Source organism: Diplotaxodon limnothrissa, linkage group LG3 (assembly GCF_057381915.1).
Source record: "Diplotaxodon limnothrissa isolate DT_005_m linkage group LG3, D_limnothrissa_male_GT1.1, whole genome shotgun sequence".
In the NCBI taxonomy this organism is placed as follows: domain Eukaryota; kingdom Metazoa; phylum Chordata; class Actinopteri; order Cichliformes; family Cichlidae; genus Diplotaxodon; species Diplotaxodon limnothrissa.
This window is the reverse complement of record NC_140598.1, coordinates 38,441,435-38,461,166: the sequence shown is the minus strand read 5'-3', so window position 1 is coordinate 38,461,166 and position 19,732 is coordinate 38,441,435. Positions and strand designations below refer to the sequence as shown.

Below are 19,732 nucleotides of genomic sequence, written 5' to 3'. Positions count from 1 at the left end.
TTTATAAAGCTCTGACTTGTATTATGAGTCTGTGGTCTGGGAGAGAGTCCTGCAACTCTGTGTGTAAAATACAGTAAATAATGACCAATGTTGGGCTATTAATTATATAGTTACTTCTTCAAAAAAGTAACTGAGTTATGCAAACAACAAAGTTTTTTGCAGCTGTTTACCTAAAAATGCAGCCAAGGCGTTTTTTTAAATAAACATTTCAAACTATTTACAGAACAATCAGCTGTTCTGCATCAAATTTGATGCCACGCAAATTATTTGTGCCACTCCAAAAAATAATTTCTGTCCACTATGAGATAAAGGAGAACAACAGACTGATACCTGCAGGCCTGACAACAGGAGATGTATCACTGCTGCAGTGTTGCCAACTCCTCAGTAAGGAAAATCGCTATTGGTTGTCCTAAAAGTTGCTAGAAGTCGCTAAATGACGTCATCACCTAATTTGCATAGTTGGTCATGCTAATGTAATTGTAACCTATGTTGTTGGAGAGAGAAATAACATCGTGGAAGAGACATAAAGTGAGTTAAAAATGTCCTAAATGCATTTAGAGTTTATTTAGAACTACAAATTAAATTTCTTTTAGCAATTATTGTTTTTTTTAATGTCACAATTCCAACCCTGCTACTTTACCCGGGCTTGGACCGGCAAAAGTGACCCGAAATAGGCACTCTGGTTTTTCGTGGCCTATCAACACAATTTAAAAACTGGTATCGTTTTTAAATTGTGGTATAAAGTCCACACCTTTTTCCCTCAATTGTTCCATCTGTCCTGCTCACATCTCCAATGGTTGTACACATTGTCATTAGCGTGGCTTCATTCCACATCAGCCACGCCGCTTTGCTAGCTAAAACACCGTGTCGGCACATAAGGACGCTGTCATAGCCTGTCGACCTTAATTCGGTGTGTATATACAAATGTGAATTGCATTATTGGCTGGACTATGGGATACGTTGGCATCATTCTAATTCCATACGGGAGCAGCCAGTCATTTACTGACTAACACTGCAAAAGAGAATTGTTAAATTTTTTATTTTAATTTCAATTCAGGTTGGATTTTTTTTGTACGCAAAGCAGATTTTCTGTGTGCAGAGACCGTGCCAGCTGTGCGCAATTGTGCACGTGCGCAGCTTAGAGGAAGCATTGCCTGTGGATCCACATCTTAATCAGGGCCAGACACTAAATGTAGATGGCTGGAAAAGGCCCAATGAGGGTAAAAGATCAAACACACAGCTGAAGCACAAGCAGTAAAAACCTGCAAATGTTGCAAAAACAAATCAAAACAGGATTACGCTTTAAAAACTTGATTCAAGTTGTCGTCATTAACTTTAAAACCAAAATAAAATGAGAATAAATTGGTGAGCAGCGACAGCCAAATGCGCCAGCGTTTACTTAGCCGATTACCTGTAAATATAGAAATATCCTCCAAAGAGCTACATTTATTTTTACTTTAAATACATTTCAGACCCTTTACTTTTTAGTTTTACTTGTTTAAATAAGTTGAATTAGTATTTCAAAGTCTGAAACTGTTGTCATTGACATTTACGGCATCAGAGAAACTTCACAGTACTGATCTACAAACAGGCAGATTCATATGCAATGTTTTGTACACACATACGTTTCATTGTCACATCATCATCCTCATTAGTGTGTGATGAATGCAACTAAAAAAAGGAAGGAAACAACTTATTGAGTAACTTCAGTTTTCTGATGATCTGACAAACACAGACGGAGTTAAGTGTCAGACGCTGTTCTTCTGAAGTTTAACAATTTTTCTGCATCAGGATCAAAGTCAGAATGAAAATCCTCCATTTTCTCTTTTTCTGCATTTTGTCAGGTGAGGACTTAATGTTGCTCTTTAATTAAAAAATATTAAACTTCATAAAATAAACTTTATACACTAAAATTCATACACTAAATAATGTTTTGATTATCTATCTTTTAATAATTTTATTTATTTAATCTTTTCATCTGACAGATCCAGCTGGGCTCGTCAAGGCAAAACAGAATATCTGGTCTGCAGCCGAAGGAGCAAATGCTTCACTTAGATGCCCTTCAACTTTTTCTTTAAGCACAAAGTTCTTCTGTAAGGAAAAATGTGAGCGAGCAGAAGATATCCTCATTAAAACAGATGGAAATACAGCTCAGAGTGGGAGATACAGCATTAATTATAAAGACGGATTTCCAGGAACAGGATTCATGTCTGTGACCTTCACGATCAAGTCTGACTCAGGACTGTACAGGTGTTCTTTAGGAAGATCTTCTGTTCCAGATACATACTATGACTTTGAGGTCAGAGTTTCAAATGGTGAGTTTGTACGAAAATTCCCTGAAATAAAAAAATATGAAGAGCCCTCACTAGCTCTAATTTAGCATTATAGACCATGTTTAGATCAAGCTGTTTAATTAATTAATAAATAGAAATTAACATGATATACCATGTAGGTGTACATTTTATACAGCATGGAAAAAATTTCTTTCTTTGGCTCTCGGAGGAGGCGGAAGCACTTTTTCTCTTCTCCCTTATCTTCCCTGCTAGTTCTTATGTCCTTGTCTAGTCTCGTGTCTTTTTTGTATTACTTTCCCTGGAACACTCTCTCACAGTCTGGGTCTAAAACCTAAAAGAGAATTATGGATTTGATCAACTGGTCTCTGAATGCTATTGACACCCTTTAACGAGAAGTCTGGACTCGGGAGAACCCGAGTGCCCTGGAGGGACTTTCCCTGCCGGATACACGATGGACGGGTGGCAGAGGATCATGTGCCTGGCGGGACTGTCAATCGAGGACGCTGAAGATATCTACCTATTCGGAACCATGATAACAGGGTTCTTGCTGATCGGAGCTGGCTTGGCCCTGGCTTATTGGAGAATTAAGAAAGCAGAACCGGCTGTTCAAACCCCCACAAGGCTGCCCGCTGGGATTGGAACGACAGGTGCGACTTCTCAAAAAGGGCTCACTGAAGGCAGCAAGGTTAAGAGCTTGGAGGCGCTTACGACTGCAGTGAATGCTCAGAATAACACCTCTGAGCGTATGTATGTTGGATTACATCAGGAAAGAATCAACTCAGAACAACATCTCTGGGTGGAGCTGGATTACACCTCGGATCAGTTGGCTGCGGTCGTGAGGTCTCAGAATCTGCTATGTGAGCAAAAGAGTGACAAGACCACAGAATCGACGGCTAATAACATCATGGAGAAACTCGCAGCTGTTAACGGGAGACTGAGAGACCAGTGTCGGAGTGTTAAAAAAAGCTTGACATTCTCATGAGTTGTTTGCAAAAGAAAAATCACCATCATAATGCGTCTACCCCTTCCGCGCCAGCTGCAGGCTCAAGGCCAGAGCTGAACAAAACTCCCTGATAACGACTGTGTTGAGTCTGTTCCTTCCCATTCCCTACAAGGCCACCTGGGTTGGCTGGAAGACTCTTTACTTAGCCTGGCGGGGCGAAGGACACTGTCTCACCTGAACTATGGACACACACACACAAATACATATACTGATACTGATAAGCACTCACTGACGCATCACCTTCCCTATCCAACGCCACCTCCAACGCTTACCTCCCCTCTGATGTGGACATCGGGTCAGCTGGAGGCGCAGTCAAAGATTGCAGCGGTCCCAGATCAGATGTACACACTGGAACTCTTTCCCAAGTTGCTTGTCTGTGTTTATTGTGTTATGGTGTGTTGTTACCTGTGCATTCCTGTATTATCCTTTTGTGTTACACATTTCAATGTTTTTTTCCTCGCTACCTGGCCTGACCTGTCTTCCCAATGTGATGTTTGCATTGTATGTACGGTCGGCAAGGTCTGTCATCTCGGTTGTGGGCAAAAGACCTGCAACTGACAAATAAAGGCTATCTCATCTCATTTCAACTGTACTTTTGATAAGTTGAATTGAAATTGTAGCACCTCAGTGTAAAGCATACAACAATATATAATGATTTATGGATTCACATTTAATTAATGTTCTTATATTTCACAGAACTGGATAGAAATGCTGTTTTTTGTCGAACACAAATTGAGGGAGAAAACATCACGTTGGTGTGTTCCAATACTGTGTATGGACACAGGAAGTTCTTTTGTAAGAATGAGTGTAAGAATGAAGGGGAGATCCTCATTGACACAACTAATAACAAATCTGAGAGTGGCAGATACAGCATTGAATACAGACCAGGATCTACAGTTGGACTGTATGCGACCATCACACAGCTGACCAAGTTAGACACAGGACGGTACAGGTGTGGTTATGGAAACCCTCTGTCTCCAGATTTGTATAAAAACAATGATGTTCATGTGATTGATGGTAAGTTTCTTTTCAAGATGGTAAAACATTTTTCATATTTTATTTTTCTTGAAATGCTACTACTACGAATAGTAGATGATCACAAAAATAAACAAAATTAGAACACAAATAAATGAAAACATGAAACTTCCCACCTTCTGATTTGAGGTGAGATTGTTGTTACTGCCAGAGATCAGCTGATTCACTGCTGAGAGATCATTGCACCTTTTAAGAACTTTCTAAACTGAAATAGAGGGTTTGACATTTTAAAAAGTATTTTCCTTTAATTTGTCCAGCTTTCTTTTTTTGAAGTCTGGATGACCAGTCTCTGAGTATTATTTTTTTGTTGTTGTGCTGGCCAATCTAATCCACTGTTCATTCACAAATGCAAAAACTACTTCTTATGATGCTCGTATAAGCATGTACAGTAAGTTTCACAATCATATTCTCTTTTAATCAGTGCACATATTACATACAAAAAATATTTTAAAATCATTTCAAATCTAAGTGTGTGCTTTAAATGCATTGTTGGAAAATATCATGGCGGAGCTAAAACTGAGGGGACATCATCTACCATTTTTGCTAAAGCTGAGTGTTTCTACGCATGCAGGTGCATTTTGTGTTTGATAAATTTTTGTATTTGCGTGTGATAACATGATTATTATTTTACTTTATTACTTTATTATTTGTCTTTATCACTATTGATTATGATTTTTATGTGTGTATTTATTGTACACACCTGCTTCCACACTACAAACAACAACAGCAACACAGAGTGAAAGTGTCACTGCAGGAGTCTCTACACATTGTCTTGACTCCTCCTGGCTTCTGGTTGTGCGTGCGTCCTTGGATGGTGTTTTGCTGATGGCTGTTTTCCTCATGCTCTGCTACATTAGTAAGACAAGGAGGAACTTTGGACTGAACACCAGAGAAAATGACACAAACATAGAGGTGAGTTTGTGTCACTTGTTTTCTGTCTGTTGTTGCAGGTTTCAGTGAGTGTTGTTGATCCCTGCTGTCTGTGAGACTTTCTCAGTGAAATTTAGTGAAAATAAATGATGTTACCTGTTATCAGAGTTTCTTCACCAGCAGAGGGAAGTGAAGACAAAGCAAACAACTTTTATAGCAGACAGAAACATGTTTATATAATTATGTAGATATGACAGCATACAATATATTTTACTGACCTTTCTGAGGTTATTCCACAACATCACCATTTCAGGGTGTCATATTTAAAAGTGTGAACGCACCGTTAGTCCTGTTTCCTGACACTGCAGCACATGTATGCTGTTCTGAAGGAAACCTGTTGAACTTCTTATGATATTTATAATCTTTGTTTCTCTGGAAAAAAAATGTGTTTCTTATTTTTTTATTCCCATTTGTTAAAAGCGTGATGTTGCATGAGGTTGTTTAAACTCTGTTGTACATCTCATTGTCATGGTCCTGGGTCATTTTGACTCAGGGTTCTCAGTTTTCTTGTGTTTTTGTTTTATGTTAAGTTCATTTCTTAAGAATTATTCTACGTCTCCTAGGTTATTCTGTTCAGTATTGTTTGTTAGATTTCCCCCTGTGTTGTTGCTCTCTGTGTCTTCCCCTGGTGTCAGCGTGTATACAGTGGTGTGAGTTGTCGTGCCTTGTTTTCCTCTCATGTTTTATTCCATCTTGTTTATGTCTCCCCCAGCCCATCATGTCCGCTCTCTCCCTCATGTTCCCTCATTCCCTCTCGTTTGCCTCTCCACTTCCGTATCGTGTTTCCCGTTTTATTGTGAAGGTCCCGTGTTTCTATGTTTGGTCTAGCTTCCCTGTCTCATTATGGTTAGTGATGTCAGCTGTGTTCCTCGTGTCCTCACATCCCTGTTATCCGTCTGTGTATTTAGGTCAGCGTCTCCCTCAGTTCAGTGATGTCAAAGTCAAAAGTCAAAGTCAGCTTTATTTGTCAATTCTGCCACATGTACAGGACATACAGAGAATTGAAATTTCGTTACTCTCAACCCCTAGATGAATAGCAAATAAACATTTAAATATAAGAGAGTGATTAAAAAATGCAAGTAAAATAATTAAAAAGTAGAAATTTAAATAAATACAATACAATTTTACATATAACAAGAAACTATACAATATACAATATACAATATTCAGGTAAGGGTAAATGGCATTGAGTGCAAACCAGACAGAGTAGTGCAAATAGTGCAGATGGAGATTTAGTAATGTACGATAAAAGATAGTGTGACAGACAAAGTCTTATGAGGTAATGGCAGTCCAATGCTCCACAAAGTGACTGGAGCAGGCCAGTGAGTGCGTCAGAGAGTGTGTGTGTGTGTGTGTGTGTGTGTATGTGTGTGTGTGTGTGTGTGTGTGTGTGTGTGTGTGTGTGTGTGTGTGTGTGTGTGTGAGACAGAGTTCAGTGAGACCGTGGTGGAGAAGAGGGGAGAGGGGGGCAGAATCGAGAGGGAGTTTAGCTTCCTGACAGCCTGATGGATGAAGCTGTCCTTCAGTCTGCTGGTCCTGGCCTGGAGACTCCGCAGTCTCCTCCCTGACGGCAGCAGCTTGAAGAAGCTTTGCATTGGGTGCGTGGGATCGGCCGCTATGCAAAGGGCTTAGCCTCCCTCATGGCTGTGTGTCTCTCCCTGTGTTTCCCTGAGTAACTTAGCATTAGTTTTGCATTGTCTTGTATCTCCTTTTTCCCCATTCAAATGCCTGGTATGCCCGATGGTGATTTTTGTTTTAATGGGCCGATGTTTTTTTGGGTTTTTTTTTACATTTTATAATGGTATAAACAATGAAAGCTGCTGACAGCTGCTAACGGTGCAGGGATGGGTCTAGCAAAATTCTGCCAAGGGGCCAGGTAGGGCATTAACAGGGAAAAGGGGGCACAAAGACTTTTATTTCTTATTCTCATTTAAAATGTGTAGCTTTTAATAAAGAATTATCTGAATCTTACAATCAAAGTGGTCTTCTGATGTATAATTTATAGAAATCATACATACTAACAAGACAGTGTTTGTTTTTCATTCAATGGCTTTAAGACTTTCCTGTAATCAGGGGTGCACATAAGTGGTCCACAGGTGCGCTTTCAAAATAAAAGACGCGCACCAGATAAGAAGTTGCAACGCACGTTTGCGTACATAAGATTTTCTGGAGGAGGACAGACATTTGTTTAGAACTCTTAAAGATGTCGAAGAAGCAAGCTCCTTTAAGCAATTACTTTGGTGTTCCTCCACCTCCAAAGAAATGTCAGAAGGAGTCCGAACTGTAAACAAAGCGCGTATTCTCGGAAAAGTGGTTGCAGGAGGTGAGCTGGCTTCAAACACAAAAACAGTAAGCTAGAGTGTGATTTTCACGACATATTCTGCACCACATCTCTGTGCGTCTTTTATTTTGAAAGCGCATGCGCACCTGCGGACCACTTATGTGCACCCCTGCCTATAATACCTGTTGGGCCGGTCTCTACTCAAAATACCGGGGCCAATGTTTTTGTCCCAGTCCAGCCCTGCTTATGTTTTATGTTGTTTATTTTCAGTTTTCTGCTGGGTATGAGAACTCATGAGATCCAAATTCCAGACATAAAGAGCCCAAAAGGACCATCATTTCATTTTGACATTTTTGAGCACATTTCTGCAATTTTATGATCACCTCCCATATTATTTGCTTCACTGTGTTTCTGTATTTTACTGTACTTTTGTAACTTAAGTAGTTGTATATGAAATGTTAGCAAGTAAAACTGATTCACTGTTACGATGACGAAGAACCCTGTCTGTTGTTACCATTAAGGTTTTTACTTTCTTTGTAATTATTGTTCCCAAAATGTAACTTTAACTGGTCGTTGTACACATTTGGTTTTAACTCGTATATTTTTGTCTAATGTACGATCTACAGATTTATGTGATTACTTCTGATATATTTAAAACTACTGGCTGTTGTTAGAAGACACACAATTAACATTTTTTTGAAAATTCTAAGTAATGTGATGTTTCCTTAAATTGAGTGATTACACATCTTTCTTATTGAACTTAAGCACAAGCCTAATGTTAATGCATCCTCTTGTGTTTAATAAATGTTTGTATTTGCCCGTATTGTAATATGATTATTATATTGCTGCATTTGTCTGCATTGCTGTTGATTTAGTATTGATTTGTTTTGTGGTTATTGTTCAAGGTCAATGTTGATCTTGGAAAAAAATGTCCTGAAACCACATCCAGTAAAACATCACATGGAAGCTGTAGGTTTCGGGAGTTTAGTTTTCAATTTCCTTTGTACCTTTATGTTTTGGATCTGTACAAACCTGCCATCAGCCTGCAATTATCAGCTCTTCTGTTCACATCAGTCTGCCTTCAACATCCTGCACTTTGGTCCTCACACTCCACTCCACTGCGCTTGACATAAGGCTTATATTATAACTGGTAATTATTATGTGAATCCAGTCACATTACCAAACAATGGAAACACACTGTAACAAGTACAGTAGTGAATTAATTCTTTAAAAACGTATTACAGCACCAGCTTCATTGCACTCCCCTTATTATTACATCCACCAGTGAATTACTCAAACATGTCAGTAGATGGCACAAGGTGCTCAGAAGGAACACAAAAAATATCAGAGAGAAGTCCTGCAGGATAAATCGTGATGTTGAGCTAAACACAAGCTTCAGCTTTCTGCCTCTCTGATTGGACGGTTGAAACTAGTGTTTGTTCCTGATGCTTCACTTTTATTCTTGTTTTAAATCCAGCCTGAACTTTGAACTACATGATGACACAACTCTGAGACCTGGAACACATGATGAGACATGATGGTCCAACTCAGATTTCAAGATGCTGCCTGCAGGACACAAATCATTTGTGGAGACAGATTCTGAGTTCTCTAAAATAAATAAATGTCCTGATGTTCCTGCATGAAGATAAAAAAAATCCACAGTGTTACATGTTTTATAAAGGAGGATCAGCACAACAACAACAACTGCATCACTACATATACAAAATTTCAAGTGTTTAAGGGACATTAATTAAGGACACGAATTAAGTTTATCCTAAAGTAAAACAAAATCAAAGTAAATGTTTCCCTCTTATTAGTCAGAAGTTGGTTTAAAGTCACTGACATTAGCAGACATGACAGGTTAGCATGCTACAACCACTGACGCTCAATAAAATCTAACTGAGGGGTTTCACGAATAATATTTTTATGCAATCTACTCTTTATTGATACATGATGCAGCACTTAATGAGAAAATAAAGAAACTCATGTACCCACTCATTAACTTACAGGTTATGCTTGGTTAAACTTAAAACAAATAAAAACATAGCACCCTGACAGCTGGATAACACAGAAAACACTGACATTACAGAGACGTTTATAAATAGTAGCCATGACACACACAACTTCTATCTTAGGGGAAACTGAGAAACAGATTACAAAACTCATCGAAACAACATTAACCCCAACACTCTGTGCATGATCAGACACCAAAGGCCTTCAGCTTTGTTATGAAGTCTTCATTGAATATTTTCTTGAATTAAACTAGTTTGTCTGCTCCTCTCTCTCACTCTGTCTCATCCAGCATCACCTCCTTAAACATTTAAAGTTCACATGACACATCTGTGGTTCTTTAAAGGTGGAGAACAATGCCGAAAAAGCAGATTCAGTCAGATTAGGAGTTAGAAGTAAAAAGAGGAACTAAATTTTCTCTGAAAACAGACATCACTGTGTGTGTCTGGAGAGCTCATAAAGAAAATGTGGCAAAAAATCTGACTTTTCGGTCTAATTCATCTTTATTAGTTATTTATTTTTAATGGTGGAGAGAGTTAGTCAGCATAACTTTGCAAGGCTGTACAAATAAGTCTCATCTGAAACGTTGTCCTTGTTTTACAGAAGTTTTATTGAATCTGTTATTTCTTCCTGTTTTGATGTTTGGTTTTGTAACATAACTCTGAAGAACAAGAATTGGTTAGGACTTTTGGTAAAAACTGCCAGTAAAATCTCAGGGCATTCGTAAGATGGACTTTTGGTCATTTATAACAAACGTGCTGTGGAAGGCTCATTCTATTGTTAATTGTTTTAACCATCCACTTCACAGTGAGTTTGATTTGTTGCCCTCTGGCCGTCGTTTCAGAGTACCTTTGAGGAACACCAAAAGTCTGTTCTGCTCTGAGTCACAGTTTGGTTTGATTTAAATGCCTTTGCTTACAGTCGAGGGCCACCAGTGAAGCATCAGACAGAAGATTTCTCCAACTGTGTTCAGCTTGACATCATGATTCATCCTGAAGGACTTCTGACCAGTTTTTATGTTGCACTGTAGCTGTTACACACGGAGGAGCTTTAATGTTTCTACTGTTCAGCTAAAACTGTGCAGCAGTGTAGTCATAGTTCATATCATTATTTGTTATATATTTATAGAAAGACTCCAGGTTTCCTTTATCCCCACCGCATCTCATCTCCTTAATGGCAAATAACCATCTTATGGGTTTTTATTATTGTTTTGTTTACTTGTGTTGTTGCCCTTGCTGCTAAAAGAATTTCCCCTTGTGGGACAAGAAAGTATTGAATTTAACTGAACTGAAGACTGAGACACAAATTGAACGCCTGTGTCCAACTTGTCTCTCTACTGTCCCAATCCAACACAAAACAACAGCACTGTCACATAATATTACACAGAAGCTGTCAATTTAGCTCTGCAGAGTGAGTAGTTATAATTAGAACTGGGTATTGTCACTAATTTCTCCAACTGATTCAATTCTGATTCAAAAGGTCCCGACTTGATTTGATTTGATTCAATTTGAATTTGGCTCAGTCGGACATAATTATTGTAAATTCTTTGATGTGTACTTTCAGAAAAGAACTCTAAATGAAAATATATTTATTTTCATATTAATAACAGATCCTAAAGCAGCACAATATTGGACATGTAGAGCCCCGGGGCTTTTGAGATTGACTGTTTCTCTGCAATTACAACCTCAGTGTTATCTACCTAGGCATAAAAACAAAGCTGACATTTGTGAGACTTCTTCAGAGGTGCAGCTATCACAGCAGATGTCTTTGTGTCAAAGTAACTGGCGATAAAACAGAAAAATATGAAGATTTTCCTGGCCTGGTGTTTTATAGCACATTACCACCTTGAAAATATGCTCCAGGTAGATCAAAAATGGGAGAAAACCATGAATCAACATATGAAAATTACCTGCAAAAAACTGATGCTGCTAAAGTGAAGCAGAGCAAAGAAACAGAGGTTTTATCAAAAACATAGCTAAGAGTTTTGCAATTTCAATTCGTAAAAGTTGAAATTTCTTTGGTATTGAATAACCGAGATTAGGCTTTCTTATCTGATGGCATTTTTTTTGAGATAAAAACAGCGGTCGACAACACTGTACACAACGGTAGATAACAGAGCAAATAAGGCACCATGAATTCTTGACAGGAAACTGGTCTTAAAGTATACTGAGAGCTAGAGTTGTGTGCAAAGAGCGATTTTATTGTTGTGGAAGAAAGACAGCTAAAGTAAGAGAGAATTCATGACGAATTTGTATAATGTAACAAAAATGTCAAGTGCTTGAATTTGTAATATTTTGTAATATACTGGATTATTTTGTTTTTACTTTATCTCCCCATGCCGCCACCTACAGAAGTTCTCTGACCACTCTGCCATAGTCGGCCTCATCACAGAGTACAGACAGTGGACTCTGGACTTTGTGGACTGGTGCCAGCAGAACCACCTGCTGATCAACGCCAGGAAAACCAAGGAGTTGGTGGTGGATTTCCGGAGACGCAAACCTACCACACTGACACCGGTGAACATCCAGGGAGTGGACATTGAGATAGTGGACTCGTATAGGTACCTGGGTGTTCACCTGAATAATAAATTGGACTGGAGCCACAACACTGATGCTCTTTACAGGAAGGGTCAGAGCAGACTCTACCTGCTGAGGCGGCTGAGGTCATTTGGAGTACAGGGAGCGATTTTAAAGACCTTCTATGACTCTGTGGTGGCATCTGTCATTTCTTACAGTGTTGTATGTTGTAGCAGCGGTTTATCTGCAGCTGAAAGGAAGAGGTTGGATAAACTCATCAGGAAGGCCAGCTCTGTTCTGGGATGCACCCTGGACCCAGTGAAGGTGGTGGGAGACAGAAGGACTCTGGCCAAAATAACATCTCTGATGGACAGAGTCTCCCACCCCATGCATGTAAATGTTGCTGAACTGCAGAGCTCCTTCAGTGACAGACCGCTGCATCCTAGATGCATGAAGGAGCGTTTCCGCAGGTCCTTACTCCCTGCAGCTGTCAGACTGTACAACCAGAACTGCTCCCAACAAACATAGATGTTTACATCAGCGCTGTACCTTGCACTATTTTATCAACCGATTCACACTACAACCAGGGTTTGCCTCTTATCTGTCCATCCATCTTCATCCGCTTTATCCGAGGCCGGGTTGCGGGGGCAGCAGCCTAAGCAAAGAGGCCCTCTTATCTGTATTTAATTTTATTTAATTTAATAACAGTACAGTACTCACTTTTTAGTAACCATTGTCCTTCATGTACATATGTAAAAATTGTGTATGTTTCTGTTCTGTGTCTTGTGTACTGTTTGTTTGTATATGTGTCTGTCTTGCTGCTGTTACACCCAAATTTCAATTAAATTAAATTAAATTAAAGGATTATTCTATTCTATTCTGTTCTAACTCTCTCATTACTTTACTTTCTCTGGGATTAAAAAAGTATTATGATTCAGCTGAGGAAGAAACTGCTTTACATTTTATTTTCACCACATTATACAATCAGCATCACATTGTTTTTTTTATCATTTGACTTAGATGTTGATGTAGATGTTGTTGCTGTTTACATAACACACTCTGAGGACTGAAAACCAGGAAATTCAGTCAGACTGCTCTCAATAATCATCATAAAATAAAACAATAAGATGGTGAGCATTCAACAGCTTCAATCATGTGCTGATCTTTTTTCTTTCTTGCTTTCAAAAAGACCAGTATGTTTATATCCCTTCTCTGCTTTTACAGTTCATGGTTGTAAAGTGGAGGGAGCCTATCCCAGCTCACAACAAGAAGCATTGTTTTGTGTCCTGTGTGACTGATGATGAGAAAAGTATAAATGTAAGGTTGACTGATGTCTAATGTTGTACACTATTTAGATTTTAGACGGAATTAAAATGATGTGGGATATAACGTGCTTACATTGTGTAGACTGAAGGAACTGTGTGACCACAGAACAAGGAAATAAATGAAGGAAATAAATAAAGAGAATAAATAAAGGGAACTGCAGTAAACTTCCTGGTGCTTCATTAGCATTGTTCAGATTAGTGCAGAGTCTTTCACAGACTGTGAATCGCTGAACTCATCTATAAATGTTTAATCAAAGTTTGACTGTTTTACTCTTAAAAATTAAGTAAAAAGTAATTGTGGTGCTAAAGCAAAATTCAGTGAATATGCTATCATCTCAAACTTCAAGTAAACCAAGGCTTTAATTAATTTTGTCCTGAATCATATTTATTCTGTAGTGTTAGTGAAATACTTCGAAATGTGACCAAATTGTCCTTGATTCATTTGGATAGTTGAATGAAGAGTTTGTGAATCCTGTCTGTGATGTATTTTTAGTGTTTCTTTTTGCTCAGCAGCTTCAGGGGTATCTGAGGTGTTTTGTATGAATTTTATACAATTATATCAGACTACCATCAGTGTACAAGGCGAACGATAAAAAATTTGAACTTTTGAAATCATTCAAACATAAAGAAAACACATCAGTAAAGACAAAACTCTGGTCACAAGGATATGATAACAACAAACCAAGTTAAAACTATTGGGAAAAGAATAATTAACAACTTGTTTGACCCGTGTCACTGTTTTATCTCATTTAGTCAGAAAAAAAAAAGAATCCTCCATCTTACCACGTTTCTCAAACATTTGTCACATTCACCACCTTTGAAATAAAAACCTAACTCAACTGATTCCACTCTGCAATGACGTCCACATCAAATTGTGCTAAAACACTGTAACATGCTTACATTGTTTAGTTTCAAGGAACTGTGTAACCACAGAAAACTGAAATGAATTACAGAATGAGTATTACAGAGAAGTACTCTTTTCATTTCAGGAATATAATTTTCAAGCAGGAACCTCAGAAAATCCATTGGGGTTCAACTGATTAAGGGAACTGCAGTAAACTTCCTGGTGCTTCATTAGCATTGTTCATGTTGTCAAACAGCTAAAAAAAGAGCAGTGTGTTAACTGTAGACCCACGTATCTGTATAATGTGATGATCCTACCAGTATTGGAAAAAATAGTTGAATAGCCATGTTGTATTTTCATGGAAGCCGCTTAACAGCCTCCATGTTGCCTGCTACTGTAGAAAGTAGTTGTCACTTTTAATGCTAGTTAATACAGTCATAGGAAAATAAAGTACACTCAGTTCAATTAAGGCCAGAGAGAGTACTTTCTCTCTCTGACCTTAACTGAACCCAGTGAGGCCTGTAGGCACTTAGATGTTGTCCTGGGTTCTTCTGTAAACTCCTGGCTGAGTCATAGCTGCGCTCTTGGAGTAATTTTGGTAGGCTGGCAACTCTTGGGAAGTTCCAGCACTGTTCCAGGTTTTCTACTTAAGTGGATGATGGCTGTCATTGAGCCTTAGAAACCCTTTCAGAGTGATGGCTGTCACTAACCTTGTTTCTCAGTTGATTTTTTAGACATGATGTGCTGAGGTGTTGAGATATTTATACTGTTTCACTTTGTCAAACAGATTCTGTTTCACTAGCTGGGCCCACGTCCTCATGTTAGGCTTAATAGCGTTTTAGTAGGTAAAGGTGAATGCTTGGACATGAATTGAGTTGTGGTTTGGGAAAGGCCTTAAGGGGACTGGCGATGGCTCCTGGGCCTTGCAGATCTCCATGCACTAAATAAAAGTGAAGAAGTTAAAGTATTGAAAACAAGGAGGGAGGGTGGGGCACGTAAACGAGAATGAACAGCTTGCAGAACTGGGGGAACTTATATAGATGACAACTGGAAGGAGCGTGTTTGGAGGCGTGGTCCTGCTCCTGCAATTCCGATACAAATTCTCCAATTAATTGATTTCTGAATCAGTAGGTGTGGCAGTGATGAGGCCTGGGTGTGGCATTTAAACTGAAGCTTTTTCTTAATAAATTAAATATAATTTAATAACTGCACATTTTTCTTACTAGGGTTATTTTTTAAAGTGTATATTTTTAATGATATGAAACATCTAAATGTGACAAATATGCAAAAACTAAGAAATGAGTAAGGGGCAAATACTTTTTTCACATAACTCTATTACAGCAGATCATTTTTCAGATGCTACTTGTTATTAAAGAGAGGGGGCTTTCTCATGCAGCCTTTCCAAAAAAGCGATGCATGTTCCATCTTTTTTTACTGTCTGAGCCTATCAATTGATCCAGAATTTCTTCCACAGTTAGCAGTGGTGAGTCATCAGGGCCTGATGTATGGAAGTAAGTGAAAAGCTAATTTGCAAAGCAAAATCCCAAGCCTCTTGCCTTGCAAATGCAGTGAAGGCTTGGGCGTTTGGCTTCATTTGCTTATCTCTATCTTTCTTTGAAATTATTTCTATAGTCCCAGGTGGCGTTGTCCTTCGACACCTGTTCAGAATCATCTCGTCATGCCCTTCTTGATAATCTCTAATTCTGCTGACATCTGTTTATGTTAATTCCAGAAATGAACCAGTAACACCACAGTGACTACATCCATCTTTTATGTACAGTCTGTGATCTAAACACATGTTTGTTTTTACACTTAATAAAGTAAATACATTTTAATCACTATAAGAAGAAACCTGTCTTATCTCGGAGGAAAATGGGAGTCCATAAAGTTCTAAGGGTAGGGACAGAGTAGACACATCAACATTTATTATGATGGAAGTGAGTGAAACACTTTTAATTCAGTTCTTTAATCTTAAACTACATCTCAAATTTTATACACTGATCTGTTATCTAAGTAAAGTCCTTATCTGCATATTAGCTGCACATGAATACATGTTACCTCATGAATCAGTCATCTTTTACAAATAATCTAAGAAATGGAAAATCAGACACATCTGATTTTTTTCTGATGTGTCTGATGCTTGAGATGATTCAATCTGAAAACTCTAAATGACTTTAAACATTACAATTTAGTTTTTATTTTACAGAAATATATTTTAAAAGTTTTAGTTCAAAATTTGCAAAGTATTGTCTACATGATACAAATAAAGTCTCTTTGATGTATTTGTTTTAAATCACACAATGACTTACAGAGAACAGGAATGTTTATTTCTAAGAGGCTGTATCACATCACTAGCTGTGAGCTCTGTGATTGGCTGTGTGTGTGTTAGAGCTCACCTGCTGCTGCACTTTCTGCCAGTTCACTCAGAGACTTCATACAGTCACAGTTTAACTCTATTCGTCAGTGAGAACTGCTGATGAAGATGAAGGAGCTGCTGCTCTTCCTCTCCTATGTGCTCTGGGGCTCTGCTGATGGTGAGTTTCTCTCTTTAAACTGACAGACAGTCAGCCGCTTATTGATCAGAATATCAGCATTTAATTCCATTAATGTGTTTCAGCTCTACATACAGACATCCATGTCGTTGGCTGTTCATACATTCATGGAGGGGTCATGTTTGGACTGAATCGTGAAGAACTTTGGTACGCAGACTTTGAGAAACAGATGGATGTTTATCCTCAGCCACCTTTTGTTCAACCCATCAGCTTCGGAGATGGAGCTTATAATATCGCTGTGGCTAATTTATATGGCTGCAGACAGTTCCTGCAGCTTAGTGAGACGGCTATGAAGGACTTCCCTCCACGACGTGGTAAACACATACAGGCACACACAAACTGATAACAACATTCAATCTACATTAATCAACTAAAATAGGGAATTAAATTTACTTTGATGTAAATGTTGTCATCAGTGTCACGTGATTAATGAGGTTAGGTTATAAATGATGTGGTGTGTGGTGGGTTTCATAAACCAGAATCAGAATACTTTATTATTCCCAGAAGAAATTACGTGGTCGCACTTTCTCCAAGACAGTGAGAACAGTAGCAGACTAAACTAAGTTAAATATTACAACATATTACAAAGTTACAAAATATAAAAATAGCTCAAGTATAAATATCCAAGTATATTACACAAATTATATATTTGGCTGACATAGGGGTGTCCATCTTACTGTATGTTCCATACTTCCCCAGTACAAACCATTACTAACTCACAAACCTCTACATTTATTTGTTTTGAAGATTTTCTTCAACACTTTCAAGTTCCAAAAGCTCAAGATTTTCATTTCAGGTTTTAGAGCAGGAGGTTCTATATGGGTCCCACTGACCATTTCACTGCCATATGACTGTTTGGTATTTTATCACATGTATATTCTCATTGAAGTTTCTTTATTGAAAACGCTGTTGTGTTTCCATGCTGATAGACCTGACAGGCTCATTGAGGGAGTAACTTATCTAAGATTAAGACAAGAGATATTCTACTCTGCGGATTCCTTGACCATCATCGAACTGACTTGTGTTTGTGTACAGATGCTCCTTCAGGTGTGACGATCTACACCAGAAACGAGGTGGAGCTCAGAGCTAAAAACACTTTGGTCTGTCATGTGACTGGTTTCTATCCTGCTCCTGTCAAAGTCTCCTGGACCAAGAATGGACAGATTACGACTGGAGGATCCAGCATCAACAATCCCTATCCCAACAAAAATGGAACCTTCACCCAGATCGCCAGACTGCAGTTCATCCCACAGCAGGGAGACGTCTACAGCTGTACAGTGGAACATCTGGGTCTGACCAAACCACTGATCAAGATCTATAGTGAGAAACACTTTTATTTAAACAGAGGAGACAGACTGAAATACAGAGACAATAGTGCATAATTATGAAGTTTCATGTCTTCGTGTTTCTGTCTGCAGATTTCACAAAGCCTTGGCTGAGTATTAACCTGAACAGCTAACTTTAGTTAATGAGCTGACAGTTTTCAGCTCATGCAGTTCACATTATTGAGCTGTAATTAATCAGAACGATTAAGTCTGAACGATTGTGTCTGTGTCATGTGTCTGTTTCTGCCTCCAGATGTGGACACACCTGAGACGCCTGAGAAACATAAGCCCAGCCTTGGACCTGCAGTGTTCTGTGGACTCGGTGTGATTATCGGCGTGCTCTGTGCTGCAGGTGGAACCTTCTTCATCCTCAAAGCAAACAAATGCATCTGATCGTCTGTGGTTGATGATGTCAACCACAGACATCATCAACCACAGTGCTTGTGTAGACAATGTCGTTTAAGGATGCTGCTCTGCTCTCTGATCTTCATTCATGTGACCCTGGCTGTGTTTACATGGAGCCTTAAGTTCACTTTATTTTCACACTGTTAAACAGATTCAGTTTAAAATGCCAGTAACATAAAAATGACAAGTAATATTAACCAATCAGAAAGCTATCCAAAAGGGACTTCATAGTCAGTCTGAAACAATCCATCTGCCTTTTTACGTTTTTTTAAACTCAGTTTTATCTGTTGACTATCTTTGCCTTCAGTTCCATCTATATGATTCAGACAGATATAAATAAACCTGAATTTGAAATAAATCCTCACCTGTAAACATGAGTCAGTTTTTTGTTTTGTTATATTTCATTAATAATCAGTATCAGCTGAATGATACATGTGTGATCTGCTGGATGAGTGCAACCTAAAAGACCAAACTATTTGTTTAGTAAAGGGTAATATGCAGCAATAAATAACACTTCTAGCAAAGAGAAATATTATCCACTTAGATTTAAGATTTATTGATCTTAGATCTCAGCTGCCTCACTCACTGTCCAGAAGTGTTATGTGTTTCACTACTGCATTGCAATGTGGGATATCTAATAGTCACCTGGAAGAACAACAGACACACATTATGCCCCTATCCTGGACTAAACCAATCAGAGATAGTCAGGGGCGGGACTTCTCTGATTGGCCGTGAAATTTAAAGTGAAACAACACAAAACACTGCAAACCACAACACAATTAAATATAAATTAAAATATGAAAACAAAAAGAAGATGCACATTCTCTGTCATATGGGCCTGCATGAATAAACCTTCTGAATCCTTCTGAATCATCTGCAACTGAAAATAGTTCTGGATTATTACCTTTCTAGTGTGACGTTGTTGTCCCTGGCTCTCTTTCTCTCTCTTTCCCTCCTGAGGGTGAGAGAAAGAAAAAAAAAGGCTCGTGTCGTTCACTTCAAAGACTCTAAGAGCCGTTTCGTTCGCAACTGACACATCACTAGAATAAGGCAATGTCGATTCATTAAATCCTGAATCGACTTTTAAACATAAACGTATTTTGCCAGAAACGCCAGATTCTCAGATTAAAGCTCACAAAACTATTTCAACAACCACCAAACAGCAAATGAGAGCAGGTACACGGATTCCACACAAAGACGTAAACACAGAGC

General features: G+C 38.5%; 1 protein-coding gene and 1 pseudogene across 1 annotated transcript; both read left to right on the top strand.

Annotated features, from left to right (window-relative positions):
• The first annotated feature begins 1,804 nt into the window (after positions 1-1,804).
• Positions 1,805-7,891, top strand: LOC146635758 (polymeric immunoglobulin receptor-like; annotated as a pseudogene).
• Positions 7,892-16,714: 8,823 nt separating this feature from the next.
• Positions 16,715-18,508, top strand: LOC146635757 (HLA class II histocompatibility antigen, DP alpha 1 chain-like). The gene is made up of 4 exons (XM_085348844.1): positions 16,715-16,772; positions 16,856-17,104; positions 17,826-18,110; positions 18,369-18,508. Exons 1-4 carry the CDS (start codon positions 16,715-16,717, stop codon positions 18,506-18,508), a joined length of 732 nt encoding a protein of 243 aa, XP_085204970.1.
• Positions 18,509-19,732: the final 1,224 nt, after the last annotated feature.

What these genes read in the sequence shown, in the direction of transcription:
- LOC146635757 (XM_085348844.1), top strand. Translation starts at nt 16,715, where the DNA reads ATGAAGATGAAGGAGCTGCTGCTCTTCCTCTCCTATGTGCTCTGGGGC. An exon ending in GGACTTCCCTCCACGACGTG is followed by an intron (nt 17,105 to 17,825) that starts GTAAACACATAC and finishes GTTTGTGTACAG; the next exon opens with ATGCTCCTTCAGGTGTGACG. An exon ending in ACCACTGATCAAGATCTATA is followed by an intron (nt 18,111 to 18,368) that starts GTGAGAAACACT and finishes TTCTGCCTCCAG; the next exon opens with ATGTGGACACACCTGAGACG.